Source organism: Malus sylvestris, chromosome 11, assembly GCF_916048215.2.
Source record: "Malus sylvestris chromosome 11, drMalSylv7.2, whole genome shotgun sequence".
Lineage (NCBI taxonomy): Eukaryota > Viridiplantae > Streptophyta > Magnoliopsida > Rosales > Rosaceae > Malus > Malus sylvestris.
Genome location: NC_062270.1, coordinates 12,170,855 through 12,186,693, shown reverse-complemented (window position 1 = coordinate 12,186,693; position 15,839 = coordinate 12,170,855). Strand labels below are relative to the sequence as shown.

At 40.0% G+C, this 15,839-nt stretch overlaps 1 protein-coding gene across 1 annotated transcript; it reads left to right on the top strand.

The window, feature by feature from the left end:
* Positions 1-11,649: 11,649 nt before the first annotated feature.
* On the top strand, positions 11,650-15,560 carry LOC126589290 (GATA transcription factor 11-like). Its single transcript, XM_050254560.1, has 4 exons — positions 11,650-11,950; positions 12,322-12,369; positions 13,224-13,466; positions 14,786-15,560. The coding sequence occupies exons 1-4, from the start codon at positions 11,906-11,908 to the stop codon at positions 15,398-15,400; spliced, it is 951 nt and encodes a 316-aa protein (XP_050110517.1). The 5' UTR covers positions 11,650-11,905; the 3' UTR covers positions 15,401-15,560.
* Positions 15,561-15,839: the final 279 nt, after the last annotated feature.

The window sequence follows — 15,839 nt, the reverse complement described above, 5'->3', positions numbered from 1 at the left end:
TTCACACTGTCTTGATCAATAGTGTGTGAAGCTTTTGAGAATTGTGGTTGCCCTCCATTGATGAAGCTCTTGTTGGCACCATAAATTGATTTTGCTTCACACTGTCTTGATCAAGAGTGTGTGAAGCTTTTAAGAATTGTGGTTGAACTCCTTTGATGAAGCTCTTGTTGGCACCATAAATTGGTTTTGCTTCACACTGTCTTGATCAAGAGTGTGTGAAGCTTTTTGAGAATTGTGGTTGCCATCCATTGATGAAGCTCTTGTTGGCATCATAAATTGGTTTTGCTTCACACTGTCTTGATCAAAAGTGTGTGAAGCTTTTGAGAATTGTGGTTGCCCTCCATTGATGAAGCTCTTGTTGGCACCATAAATTGATTTTGCTTCACACTGTCTTGATCAAGAGTGTGTGAAGCTTTTAAGAATTGTGGTTGAACTCCTTTGATGAAGCTCTTGTTGGCACCATAAATTGGTTTTGCTTCACACTGTCTTGATCAAGAGTGTGTGAAGCTTTTTGAGAATTGTGGTTGCCCTCCATTGATGAAGCTCTTGTTGGCACCATAAATTGGTTTTGCTTCACACTGTCTTGATCAAGAATGTGTGAAGCTTTTGAAAATTGTAGTGTTTGCATTGTTACGGAGGGGAAATGTTTGAAGCATATGCAAGAGGGCTGAATAGCTTGATCTTCGTATGCCATGCACTAAAGTTGTTGTTGGCTTGCAATAAGACTTTGTTGGTGACTATAACTCTTGTTGGGCATAAGTGCTCCCCTAGTTGAGTTGTCAAGCTTGAGGGTTTTTTATTATTTGTGAATGCTAGGAGTTCATATGTACAAGTTGTACCACTCTTCTTCTGGTAGGTGGAATGAATGGTGAGTTGCTTTCATCACTTGGTTGGTGGTACGAATGTGAGTTCCTTCATCACCTTTCATCACATTTCATCACCTAGTTGGTGGCACGAGGATGAGTTCCTTCTTCCTCTGGCTGGTGGCATGAATGGCAAGTTGCCAAACGATATTAGAGTACGGGTTGTACATTTCATCACTTGGTTGGTGGCATGAAGGAGAGTACAGGTTGTACATTTCATCACATGGTTGGTGGCATGAAGATGAGTTCCTTCTTCACCTGGTTGGTGGCATGAGTGGCAAGTTGCCAAATGATATTAGAGTACAGGTTGTACATTTCATCACCTGGTTGGTGGCAAGAATGGCAAGTTGCCAAATGATATTAGAGTAGAGGTTGTACATTTCATCAACTGGTTAGTGGCATGAAGAAGAGTACGTGTTGTAAATTTCATCACCTGGTTGGTGGCATGAAGATGAGTTCCTTCTTCACCTGGTTGGTGGCATGAGTGGCAAGTTACCAAATGATATTAGAGTACGGGTTGTACATTTCATCACCTAGTTGGTGGCATGAAGGAGAGTACTGGTTGTACATTTCATCACCTGGTTGGTCACATAAAGATGAGTTCCTTCTTCACCTGGTTGGTGGCATGAGTGGCAAGTTGCCAAATGATATTAGAGTACAAGTTGTACATTTTATCACCTGGTTGGTAGCATGAAGATGAGTTCCTTCTTCACATTTCATCACCTGGTTGGTAAGAATAAGGGCAAGGTGTCTAGGCACATTGTAGCAAGTGTCGAATGACACAAAGTATGTTGAACCCTTTCAAAGCACAGTTGGCTTATGTATGAATGTGTTGGAATGTGTGATTGAATGAATATACTATGAAGTTGTTTGTTTATTTGTATAGTTTTGTTGACATATACTTAGACTTTGTTTCATGTTGGAAGCATTCATGTTGAAGCTTTGAACCCGAGTGCTTCATTGTTAGGAATGTAAGAGGATTAGGACCAAGTTGTCTAAATCACCTCTTTATTGAATTCATGTCAAATAGTCTTCGTTGCATAGGATGCCGAACGGCTGAAGCTTAACTCTTGTACAATGTGAGTTTACTTGTAATAGTACTTCAAGTGATCAGCGTTCCATGGATGGCCAAGGGTCTTGCCATCGGAGCTTCTAAGCTTGTAAGAGCCAGGGCGACTGATGCCAACAACTTCAAACGGTTCATCCCAGTTTGGACTAAGTCTTCCTTCACTCGGGACTCTGTTGCAGAGTAATCTTTTCTTCAATACCCAGTCCCCCACTTTGAAAGAACGAGGTTTGACCCTTGAGTCATAGTAGTTGGAGATGTACTGCTTGTAGGCGACATTCTTCAAGTCAGCCTAGTTTCTGTGTTCCTCGACTAGATCTAAGTTGAGGGTAAGTTGTTTGTCATTTTCGCTTTGCACGTAATTCTGGACTCGAAACGTTGCTTGCTCAAGCTTAACTAGGACAACTGCCTCTGTACCAAAGGTAAGTGAGAATGAGGTTTCTCCTGTTGATGTCCGATACGAAGTGCGGTATGACCAACAACTTGGGGTACAAATTCTGGAACAACCTTTAGCCTTGTCCAAGCTGATTTTCAAAGTTCGCTTGATTATTTTGTTAATAGCTTCAACTTGTCCATTAGACTGGGGATGAGCTGGGGAGGCAAAACATAAATTGATGTTGAACTTAGATCCTGAACTTATTGTTGTTGAACTGTCGCCCGTTGTCAGTGACTATCGCATTGGGAATGCCGAATCTACAAAGGATGTTCTTCCATATGTAGTCTTCTATTTTTACCTCAGTAATGGTTGCCAAGGGTTCTACTTCGGCCCACTTTGTGAAGTAGTCAACTACAACGATTGCATAGCGAACTTTGCCCTTTCCTGCAGGCATTGGGCCTATCAAATCAAGTCCCCATTAGGCGAAGGGCCAAAGGGCTGATCATAGGAGTGAGCGGCTCGGGAGGGGAGTAAGGAATAGTTGCGTAACGTTGACACTTATCACATGAGCAGGATATTCTGATGGCATCTTGGTGGAGTGTTGGCCAGTAATATCCTTGGCGAAAAGCCTTGTGTGCTAGGGATCGAGATCCAGCATGATCTCCGCAGACTCCTTCACGTATTTCCCAAATGACAGTTTCCGCCTCTGCGGGCGTAAGGCATCTTAGGTATGGTAGGTTAAAACCCCGCTTGTAGAGTTGGTCATTAATGATCAAGTAACAGGTAACCTTGTATCGAATTTGCTTATCTTAGACTTTGTCATTTGGAAGGGTGCCATGAGTAAGGAATCTATAAATTGGGGTAATCCAACTATCCTCCTGTTGTAAGTTGCATACTTCCGCAACTATGGTGCTTGGTGTTGCCAACAATTTGACCTGAATTTTTCTCCAAATCTTGTCTTCCACCGCTGAGGCGAGGCAAGCCAAAGCATCTGCATGACTGTTTGCTACTTGAGGAATTTGGGTGATCTGGTAGTGGAAGTGCTTGAGCAACAATTGTGTTTGTGCCAGATATGCTGCCATGGAGCTATCCTTAGCGTCAAAGTTGTTGGTGACCTGGTTAACCACCAATTGGGAGTCACTGAAGATATCAATTCGTTTAACCCCAAGATGTTTGGCCAAACGTAAGCCTGCTAGGAGGGCTTCATATTCGGCCTCATTGTTCGACGCCTTGAATTTGAAACGAAGAGCATACTCCATTGCCAATTTGTCAGGGGTCGTAAGGACTAGTCCTGCTCGACAACCATGTTGGTTAGACGAGCCATCAACATATAGGCTCCATGCTGGGGCTATTGGTTCTATTTTCTGAGCTTCCGAGGGTAATGAAACCACTTTTTTAGGTAGAAACAATGTTAACAGGATATGTGAAGTCGGCGATGAAGTTTGCCACTGCTTGGCCCTTCTCAGCTGGCTTTGGTTGGTATGAGATGTCAAACTCACCCAATGCTATCGCCCATTTGATCATTCGCCCGGAAGTGTCAGGACATTGGAGTATCTGTCGAAGAGGATGATTGGTAAGCACGATGATGAAGTATGCTTGGAAGTAATGGCGAAGTTTTCGAGTAGACATGACCAATGCTAAAGCCATTTTCTCAATGTTGGAGTATCGTGTCTCCGCATCTTGTAAGGCCTTACTAGCGTAGTAGACAGACCGTTCGACATTACCATCTTTTCGAATGAGAATAGAACTTAAATGGGCTTTACTCATGTAGTCTTTGAGGTTCTTGAATGCCTCAGCACATTCATCAGTCCATGTAATGTACTTCTTACTTCCCTTAAGTGCTTTGAAAAAATGAGCACATCTATCTGTGGCCTTAGAGATGAACCTAGTTAAGGCTGTCACATTGCCAGTAAGGCTCTGGATGTCTTTTAAAGTTACGGTTCCTTCATGTTGAAGATTGCTTTGATCTTCTCGGGATTAGCCTCAATGCCTCGTTGGCTTATCATGAAGCCTAAGAATTTGCCAGAGCCTTCGCCGAAGGCACATTTGTTGGGGTTCAACCTCATTCGATACCTCTTCAGAATGGTGAAAGTTTCAGATAGGTTGGTGATGTGTTGGTCAACATGTTTGCTCTTGACTAGCATATCATCAACGTAAACTTCCATGCTCTTCCCAATATATTCGGCGAGCATTGAATTGACCAGTCTCTGATAAGTCACTCCTGCATTCTTTAGGCCGAAGGGCATGACTTTATAGCAATATAGTCCCCTGTCAGTAGTGAAGGCTGTGTGTTCTTGGTTCGGAAGGATCATGAAGATTTAGTTGTATCCTGAGTAAGCATCCATGAAGCTCAAGAGTTCACACCATGTCGTAGATTCTATAAGTCTGTCTATGAGAGGAAGAGGAAAGCTATCATTCTGGCATCCTTTGTTTAGGTCGGTGTAATCGACACACATTCTCCACAAGACCTTTTGGAGTAGGAGACTTTCCTTGGTCGGACTCTTCTTAACAAGGACAACATTTGCTACCCACGTTGGATAATTGACTTCGCGGACGAAGCATATGCCTTTGAGTTTTTCAACTTTTACCTTTATTGCCTCGTACCGTTCAGCGTCATAAGATCTTCGCTTTTGTCTCACTGGCTTGGTCTTGGGGTCAATACTTAAGCGATGACAGATGATATTGAGAGAGATGTCTGGCATGTCCTCGTATGACCAGGCGAAGACCTCAGTGTTCTCTTGCAAAAAAGAGATCAATGGTAACCGAATGTGTGGTGACAAGGTGGTGCCAATCTTCACCATGCGATCTAGATAATCTTTTGAGATAAAGACCTTCTCCAACTCTTCAGCGGGTTGTGCTTGATAGGTGAATAAGTCATCTCGAGGATCGTCGGGTTGACTGTTGCCACCTTGAAGATCTAAGTTGGCTTCGTCTGGGCTGGTCTTTATAACTTGGTCATGTATAGAAAGGGTTTCCTTAGGCACAGGCATGTGTTGTTGCTTGACCGAAGTGTTGTAACATGATCGTGCACTAAGTTGATCTCCTCTGATGTAACCATTGCCATAGGGGGTTGGAAATTTCATCAACAACATATGTATGGATACCATGGCCTTGAGATCATTGATGCATGTGCGTCCCAAGATGACATTGTATGCTGTTGGGCAATCAACCACCAGGAAGTTAGTGGTAATGGTAGCTGTGTAAGGGCCTGTACCAATGGTGAAAGGTAAGTGTATGCTCCCCAAATGTTGCACGATATCACCGGAGAAGCTTATCAAAGGGGAAATCGAGCGATCAAGCAAGTGTTCAGCTACATTAAGTGCCTTGAAAGTTTCAGCAAACATGATATCGACCGAAGCCCCCGTGTCTACCAGGATTCGTCGTACTTCAAAGTTGGCTATTTGAGCTTCCACAATCAGTGGGTCGTTGTGAGGGTAGATGATACATTTTTCTTCCTCAGGGTAGAAACATATTGGATCCCAGTTAAGCTTTTGATATTTACCTCTCCTGATGTCTTCCACGTGAAACACTTGGTGGCCAGACCTTAAAGCTTGTTCACTATTTTTCATGGCCTTATTGGAAGATTTAGATATGGGTGTGCCACCATTTATGGAATATATCACATTCACCTGGCGTTGGTTACGGTTACCCCTTAGAGGGTGAAGGAGGAATTGATCAATTTTTCCTTCACGTGCCAAAGCTTCAATATGATCACGAAGGGTGATACACTTCTCGCCGTCATGGCCGTTATGCTCGTGGTAGCAGCAAAACGTCCCCGTGTTCTTCGTAGGCTTGTAATCCAGGTGCCTCAGCTTTGGCTTCGGTATCAGGTGTGCTATACTCACACATGTGGCGTTTAAATGTGTGTATACCTCATACCTCGGGGTAGGGGCTGTCCTGACACGTGCTTAACCCACTGTGTTGATTGTCTGGGGTCGAGGATTATCATGGCGATACCCTTGGTTATTGCGGTAGTGTCCCTTACTCCTTTTACTAAAATGAGACTGGTGAGGATGGAAATCTTTCCTTTTGCCCTGAGATTGATATGTCTGTTGACTTGGCAAAGTATTAAGTAAGGCAGGGTGAGGCACCGCTGCTGTTTGGAATGTCGAGGTCCTCTCATTTGGTTGGATCTGGCTTCCACTCCCTACTTGCTGATAAGGGGTGGTTGTGGGGGGTTTCCCTTGATATGTCATTGCCTCGGCGGAGGTTATGCCATCACCTCAGAGTAAGTATTCCAAGTGTTGGCATTGATCATGTACTTAAAGAAACAATCATGTAGGCTTGCAGTGAAGGCCTTGAGGGCGGTCTTGTCATCTGCCTCAGCGCAGCGAGAATACTCATGGCTGAAACGACCGGCATACTCTCGTAGTGACTCGTCCGGCTTCTGGTGAATAGTGTACAAGTCATCTGCATAATGCAAACGATCGGTCTAGAAGATGTGTTGAGAGACAAACAGTTTCCTCAGTTCCTCAAATTAGTCTACTATCTCAGGTGGAAGACGGAAATACCAGTTTAGAGCTCCGCCAAAGAGGGTGGATGGGAAGAAAAGACATCGCTCTTCGTCGGTGTGCATCCGATATGTCATGGTGGACTCAAAATGGTTAAGGTGTTCAATTGGGTTCTCCCTTCCAGTATAGAGTTGTAAACCATGCTTTTGTTTTGTCTTTGCTTGAAGATGGGTGTCGAGGATCCTCTTTATGAGAGGGCCAGGCCTGGGTTGGTTCCAGTCAGGTATCTCGGCCTGATGTTCGGCCTTCAACTTGTTTACTTCCTCAATGAGCTATAGGACATGGGGGTTCTGAGTGGAGTCATATACCACTGTGATTTTCTTTCGTAAGTCTCCATCGCCTCTTGGAAGTAGGAAAGTTTTAGCAAAGGTGTGTGATTTTTCCTTGGACTCGCTATACTGACTTCTAGGGCGAGTATGTCGGAATACCTCAGAGTCCCTTGTACCTTCATGTTCCTCTAGGACCTGTCGTTCCTTTCCTAGATTGGCAGATGGCCTGGGTCGTAGGAGGGGACCGAGTCTTTCAGAAACCCTTGGGTCATTGATCTTCGAGCATATGTGAAAGGGATTCTCTCGACGTTGCTTTAGGAAGTCTTGGCAGTCACGATAAACGGCTTTCGATCCTTCCAACCCTTCTGCAATGAGGTGTCTTCCTCCACTTCTCCTGCTTCGGGTCGAAGTAGCTGGGTTGAGAGATGTCTTATGTTGATCAATGTTTTGATGATTAGCTCGCTCTTCATCAGGGATACCCATGTCGAAGAAGGGTGACCCTCCGTGTTGGAAGGCACCCAGATGATGGTTGATGTCCACAGAGGCAACGAGCTCGCCTTTTTTAGTATGCCTAGTTTCGTGGAGTGTCTCAAATAGCTTCTCATATTGCTCCTAGAGAACCTTATTCTTCATTGCTATCTTGTTGTTCTGAGCTTCTAACTCATCGACTTTAGCTTGAAGAGCAACCCTCTTTCCTTCCTTCTTTCGTTGCTTCGCACTAGGTGCAAGAGGGGTGTCATTCTGTGTGTTGTGGCTTCCTTCGCTCCCAATGTTGGAGAGGGATGCCTGGTCAAAAGAGAGTGTACGAATGGTGGAAACCAACTTGACAAAGCTGAAGAGAGTGGGAATAAGTGTCGTTCCCACAGACGGCGCCAAATGTTGATGCACAAAATCAGCGAGGACTTTGCTACAACAGAAAGTGTTAAGTTTGTGACCTTCGCTGGATTGCTCCGGTCACTAGTGTGGATAAGTATGTAAATGGATAGAGACAAGGAAGCAAACACAAGATGTACGTGGTTCACCCAGATTGGCTACGTCTACGAAGTAGATGAGTTCTCATTATTTGTGAAGGGTTTACACAAGTACATAGGTTCAAGCTCTCCTTTAGTGAGTACTAGTGAATGATTTAGTACAAATGACATTAGGAAATATTATGAGAGAATGATCTCTATTTATATAATAGAGTTTCTAGTTTCATTCTGACATTGACACGTGTCGTGTTGTGATTGGCTGATTGGCTGATTGGCTTCTGGTGTCGACACGTGTCGCGCTGTGATTGGCCTCCTGGTTTGAGGGAAACTCTTCTGGGTCATTGACGATATAACGTTGACCGGTGCTCAGTAGTTTTGAGATTGGTTAAGTATGGTACAAACACATTAAATTCTGTTTAGTTTATTTTTATTTACTTTGAAAATTATGCTAAAATTAGAATTGGGGTTTAGAATATGTTGTATTCTACTTGGAGAAGTGATGAGGAAGGACTGGGTTTGGGGAGAGATAAGGGATGGGAGGTAAAGAGGAAGAAGATGGAGAAGTGGGTCGCGGGGGGAGGTTCTGGGTTTGTTTTGTTTGGCTGGTTTTTTTTTTTTTTTTTAATAGGGTAAATAGTAGGGTTTACACGTTAAAGTACAATTTTACCCATGTATTAACAGATAGTTAACGGAAAAATCACTTTTGGACTAAATTTGCTAACGGAGTACACCACAGGGGTTTAAATCCGAGTTTTTTTAGTACATAGGCTATCTTCCGAATACCTTATAACCACAAGGATCATTTATCCGATTTGGCCTAATTGAAATGGAATGATGATTAAGTTCTTGGCACGATTTCCTTATCATTTTCACACAAATAGTGTTTGAATATGATTGGTAAGCTATTACAATGTTACAATGAAGAAAGTGGATCGCCAAACCAATCAGTCATTTGAAATTTGAGGTTCCATCTTCCTATTAGGATGTTACATTTGAATGTAATTTTCAAAAGGATTATGACTTGTAAAAGCAAGTTCACCATTTGGATCTAAGAAAACAGCGATGAAGAATGAGTTATTAGTACTTTTTCAATATACGATATATTTTACTGTTCATTAATTAGGGATGAATTATTTTCGTTATACAGTTCCGTTACTATATGAAGCGATATCATACTTTTAACCCTTTTGTCAAGCCGTACATCAAGGCAGGGATGATGGACCCCAAAAAATACACCCACGAGAGTTAACTTCAATTAGGATAATTTAAAGGAAAAAGGATTAGAATTTTGGTGGCCAAACATTGACCAAAATAATAAATAAAATAAGACCCCAATCGTCGGTGATGAACTATCAAGCAGTGTGAGTGGAGAACTGATGGTACCGGTAATGCTCTGTTGGTATTTAAAAATGAAGGCCCACACGTGACTTTTGCCACCACCCTCATTTGAATCCCTATCACACAATTCACAACCACCGACGCTTATCCAGGTTAAATATATATATATATATATATATATATATATATATTTTTTTTTTTTCTTTATTTATTTATTTATTTATTAAACAGATATATTTTATTAGATTAGTATAAATGGAATTCGAATTTATGCCGTCATGCAATGACTTAACATCTTTCTACAACCATTGTAGTAAAATGTCATTTGCCATGTTAAATATATTAGGGTTAATATAATCTTAACGATGACCCAAAAAAATGTCATTTTAGTTAAAAGTGAACAGTACCGGAAGTGTTTCGTTAAAACTTCAAAAAAAAAAAAAAAATCAATGAAAAATGTTTGAAAACTTTGTTTAATCAAAATGATAAAAAAAAATATTGTAAGTGAATAGTAATATGAATGACTTTTTAGAGTAAAAATATATTTTTTTGTTAAAAGTAAATATTACCATGAGTGTTTCTTTAAAACTTATTTAGTCTTAAAAATGAATTGTTCTATTTTCTAAGAATAAATGATAATCTTTTCCAATTTTTTTATTTTGAAATTAAAATGTTTTATGATTGGTATTTAGTAATTTTAATTTTTTAAGTCGCATCAAAATTTTGATAAAAAGAAAAATTTGTTGCCGAAGTCCGTAACCTGGTTACGTAGCATGAAGGTGTTATAGTCGGACAAAGCAGAGAGAAGATTCATGCCGGATCCTCTTTGTGAGGATTGCAAGGATTTTTTAATCACATTCGTTTATTGTACATCATGCGATCATTTTTTGTCATGTACTGTTTATATTCAATTTAAAATTAAAAAAAATTATAATAATTTATGATCGTACAACGTACAATAAACGGATGTGTTTGAAGGTCCCTAGAATCCGACGAGGATCCTCACTAGACAAAGCATAACAAACCTCTAGCAATAGTGTTATAAACGATAGAAACACAGAAGAAAATGATCATTTACTAGTCACGTGAGAAAATGTAGTGACAGAAATAATAATATATCTGATATGGCTGATGCATGAAAATTTACTATCACTTATGATTGAATTAAAGTCTAATTAAAGAACAAAGAAATTCTTAAAATTGAACCAAATTTGAATGCTAAGTCGCTAACCATTAAAATTTGATCCAACATCATGAGCCGATTGCTTAGGTTTGAGTTCATAAACACTAATAATTGCCTTATGAACACCAATCCTTGTCGCGGCTCCAATGTGCTTTCCCTTCTACCTACGTCATTGTCTCTTAGTTGCTGACTCATTCTTCAAATTAATCACTAAAACCTAAATATTATTTTCTAAATTAGAAAACAAAATAGAATGCAAAGTGAAGACTGTCAATTTTCTCCAGGGTGCTTTTTTTTCTTTTTAGTACATCGATATAATTTTACACTAAAAGGAGGTAGAGTCACTAAACCCTAAATATTATTTTCTAAATTAGAAAACAAAATAGAATGCAAAGTGAAGACTGTCAATTTTCTCCATGGTGCTTTTTTTTTTTAGTACATCGATATAATTTTACATTAAGAGGAGGGAGAGTTTGGCTAAGCCGCACAATGGACAACCTAATTTGATATCAAATTCGCCATCTACAAGATTTGAACCTAAGACCTCTCACTTCCAAGTGAAGAGGAATACCACCAGATCGTAGTACTGAGTGACCTCAAGGGTGTAACTTTTGCATATGCAGGGTTTAATAAAAATATTAAAAATTGATAATCTCTACTAAAGACAAATTAATCTTGTATCATACAAAAAAATGATGGGCAATAATGTAATTTCACAGGTTCAAATTTTACTGTTTTTTATTGAAGCATCACCTACAGGTAATGTTAAAATACCTTCAATATAAAAAAATAAAAATAAAAAAACCAAAAACAAAAACCTCGCACTCCCCCCACGTTCTCTCTCTCCCTCCCTCCCTCCTTCTCATTTTCTAAATAAAATGTGTTCATATATACAAAGTAGGTAGGCAAATGCTAATAATAATAATAATAACAGTCTGATAAAAATAAAAAAGATAAAGTGGAAATAGTGAGAAACAAAATGCTAAATAAAATGGTTTGAAACTGGAAAACTTAAAAGTAGGCACGTTGTGGGACGTTGACTGAGAAACAAAATCTGAATCTGGCTGGGAAGTGAGACCTCACCGTAAAAAACGCGTGGGGCAGCGCTACACGTGAACCTTCCTCCCCTTCTGAGAGAGAGAAAGAAAACCTAAATTCCAATCTCAGACAAACGCAAAGAGGCTCAGAGCCATCTCCTCCTCCTCCTCTCCTCCTTCTTCTTCTCCTCTGCAACTCTCTCTCTCTCTCCTCTCTCCTCTCTCCTCTCAAGCAACATAGACAGCCACCAGCTCTCTCTTTCTCTCTCTGTGGAAGTTTTGACAGGGACAATGACGGCGGTCTCCGCTGACGTCACCAAGCTAACGAAGCGTGAGGTGCCAACACTCGCCTCCCTCTCCATCTCTCTCTCTCTCTCTCTCTCTCTCTATCTTCTTTACCATTTCATCTTCTTCTTCGTGAATGAATGAATGTCATGCTTTCATTCGCCGCCTTTAGGTTTTTCAGATGTTTACATTTTCTCTATTTTCTGCTAGCATTTTGCTTTTTATCCTGTTTGGTTCGCCAGAAAATGGAATTCGAATAATACCCAAAATTCCCCTTTCAATTTTCTTTTTTTTTTAATTTTTTTTAAATTTAAGTATTCATGGCAAATGTTGTACTGGTGCTGCAACTGTACAATTGGCATGCAATGCGAATTAGCGTTTGGGTTTCTTAAGCATTTCTGATTTTCCCGGCATTTTCTCAGAGGCCAAACAGGGTGCTTCGGGAATTGGGAATTCGAGCGTGTGCGGTTGTAAGATTTTAATTTTAATTTTTTGTTTTTATTCTTGTTTAGCATGGTAAAAGTAAGTTACCCTTTTTTTATGTTATTGTTTCTGATTCAACATTGATGGGGAAATTAATTGTAATGAAATGAGACTATTTCAAAATGAGAATCTCGTTGCACTCTCTGTCACCTTACTGTTTAACTTCACGTGACAACATGGAGCATTTTTACTCACCGTCGTTACTATAGTGTATACTCAACACCATAATTATGGTGAGTTAATCATCTGTTATCTGTCTTTTTACTTAACTTAGGTTAATTTTCATATTAAATATTGTTTTTTCAATTTTGAACAAAATTAACTAAGATTAAGTGAAAGAACACGTGCTAGATGATTAAGTGTATGATAAACATACATCATAGTTTGCAGCGGTGAGCAAAAATGTTTTGCGTGCCAATATTATAAAACATTGTGTCAAAAGTACGAGGTGTCAATAGTCTCATGCGGAGAAATGTCCCTTGGCATTTCTCGAAATGAGAAATTCAGTCCTATTTTGGGTAACCTTCAATTAATGACGATTTTCTACCCAATTAAAAACGCTTTCCCTCTCTGAATTTATGACCAAAAACCACAACTATCCAATCCCATACATCCAATCCAATCCAATCCAATCCAATCCCCTTGAGATAACTTTTCCGTTTTGACTTCTTACTGTGATATCTCTTGTTTTTTTTGGCATATTTTTTCGATTTTTTAGCACTGTATATATAACAAGCAATGCCATGCTTCTCTTGTTTGTCTGTACATCTTAATTAATTAAAGAGTTTTCGTAGTTAAATTCTTGCTTCCTCTGCTGTTGGTCTTTTGCCACTGTCAACAGAATATTAGTGACATGGATGGTTCTTTGCCCACCGATGGGGCTTTCAACTACGAGAGCTTCCTCGGCAACGACATCCTCAGCGCTCTTGATTTTCCCATGGAAGACATTGATGACAGTGTCGAAGATAACGATTGGGATTCAAAGTTCCAAGACATAGAGCCGCCACCTAACATTGATCAGTTGCTTGGTCCAGGGATTTTCAGCTATGATGACAAAAAGAAACATACGAACCTCTCCACTCCGGTGAGTTTATTGTCTTATGTTAGGGACATAAGGGTTATTATTCTGTTTGTGTTTTTGCTGTGGAACTGTCTTTGTGTTACAGTATATATGCATGACTCTGTGAAGTTGCTTCGCTTAGCACTATTGTGTTTAATACTTTCTACGTGGCCTGGAAATTGGTTTCAAGAATTTTTCTTCCATGCATAACTATTTAGTCCGTCTCTTGTACTGTAGCAATATTTTTGAACAAGAATGTGATTTAGTGATGCGTCATGGGCAATTTTATTCTTGTTGGATGCACAAAGTAAGCATAACTAGTTACGGTCGAGTGCTTGATGAATGCACCTAACCCTTTTGTTGTATTGCGAACTTTATGGTTAAGCAAAGTGTAGTGATGATAGATGTGTACTTTGAAAGAGGATGGAGGTATGTATATTCCTCAGGGAATCAGAGCTTCCATGATATGTGATTTCCTGTTAGGTAGTTGAATTTCTATGCCTACTCTTGTTTTTCCTTAAGTGAAACTACGTCCCTGCAAATGTGACATGTTCCTGAAGGTTGTAAATCATATTTTGTTTTTGTAGCCGTAAAAATCTTGTTAAACATATATTTTCGTTTAGGTTATGAATTCTTGGACTCGCTAAGTCATGGTGAAAAAGACCAAAGATTCATGGTAACATATGTTCTAAAAAGTAGAGTCGGCATTCCAATTCTCTCAGTAGCGTTTTCTTATATAGCCTATGGATAACATTTTTGGTGCTGAAGAAAGGTTTCCATCAAACCTAGCAGCAATAGAGCATATTGTTTCTTGACAACATGATATATGAGTATTAGAGTTTAAATTGTAAAAGAATCTGAACGATATATGAAGTTGGTATGGATTTGTCAGAGAACAAATAGAATTTAACAACCAGGCTTGTTCTTGTTGACAAGATTTATAGAAGATAAACTTATTTCACTTTGGAGAAAACTGCTTATATGCATCTGCATTTTGTCTCAAATTAATTTCAGGCTTCCCTTCGAAGCGTTCATTTTGAACATCCATCTGAGTGGTGTTGAATTTTGGATTATCCTATGAATACTCTACGTCCGGATAATGGCTTTGTGGTCCTTCATATAAATTACTGACAATGTTCATGTAGTTGATGGTGAAACAGATGATAATTAACTGACTCTAGGAATTATAGGATACCTAGTTTGTACTTTGTATTTTAAAGATGTGTGTATTTTTCTTGCCACGTTTCTTGTAAAGGAATTTGCGGTTTTATGCTGTTTTAGCCAACAATTGCCAACGTAGGTCCTTCGCTCATCTCGCTCTTTTGTTTTTTATTTGCTTTCAGTATGAACAAATGTATCAACCGCAATTCCCAAGTGTTACATGTGAAACCATCCGCAGCAAAGGTAGCCTTCGCAATGATGACCATGAAAGCATTGGCTCTTGTGCTGCCCAATTTGAGCCCAAATTTGAAAAGCGCACCCGAAGCAAGCTTTCACGAAGCAGGCGTGCAAACCCTGTTACTTTCAGTACACAGTTCATCCCCAGTACCTCATCCAATTCCTCTGCCACCGAAAATTTGTACCATTGGGATGCTTGTAAATTTGACATAGAATCCTCTCGCACAGAGGATATGTTGAACACTACCAAAAGAAAACAGAAGAAGAAAACGGGAAAGCTCACCACGGATGAACCAGGTGAGAGTCGTGAGGCCAAAAGATGCACGCATTGTCAAGTGACGAAGACCCCTCAGTGGAGAGAAGGGCCACTAGGGCCGAAGACTCTCTGCAATGCGTGTGGAGTTAGGTACAGGTCTGGGCGTCTCTTCCCAGAGTACCGCCCTGCAGCAAGCCCTACATTCGTCGCAGCAGTGCATTCAAACTCGCACAAGAAGGTCATCGAGCTGAGAAGCAAGGGTTGCCAGGAGGCGGTTATGGGGATTTTATCGTCGGCCCGGTAGGAAATTCAGGTAGCAGTAGTAGTAATAGTAGTAGTTGTAGGGGTAGCAATTATTTCATTATATCTTGAAAATGAGAACAGTCTTCTTATTTGAGAGACCTTTCTTTTTGTCTCTGTTTTATTGCTTTCTGTTCTAATTTATTTGATATGTTCTTCATGTACATATGATATGATGGGATAAGAGGTCGTTAACCCTATCCTCGAAATTGCTCGTTACCTCAATGGAGGGAAAAACTTTAAGAAAATAGGAACTAAAATAGATTTCCGAGTTCAAATCTCTCTTCCTCCGACGATAAAAAAAAGTTACAAAAATAAAAAAACAAAAAAACCGGGGAAGAGTTTGTTGAGGGTTATAATCAATTTATCTTCCACAAGACATTTGACATTCATAATGAGGCTTGTTCCTCTCATTAGATAGATAAAACTTTGAAGAAAAAGGT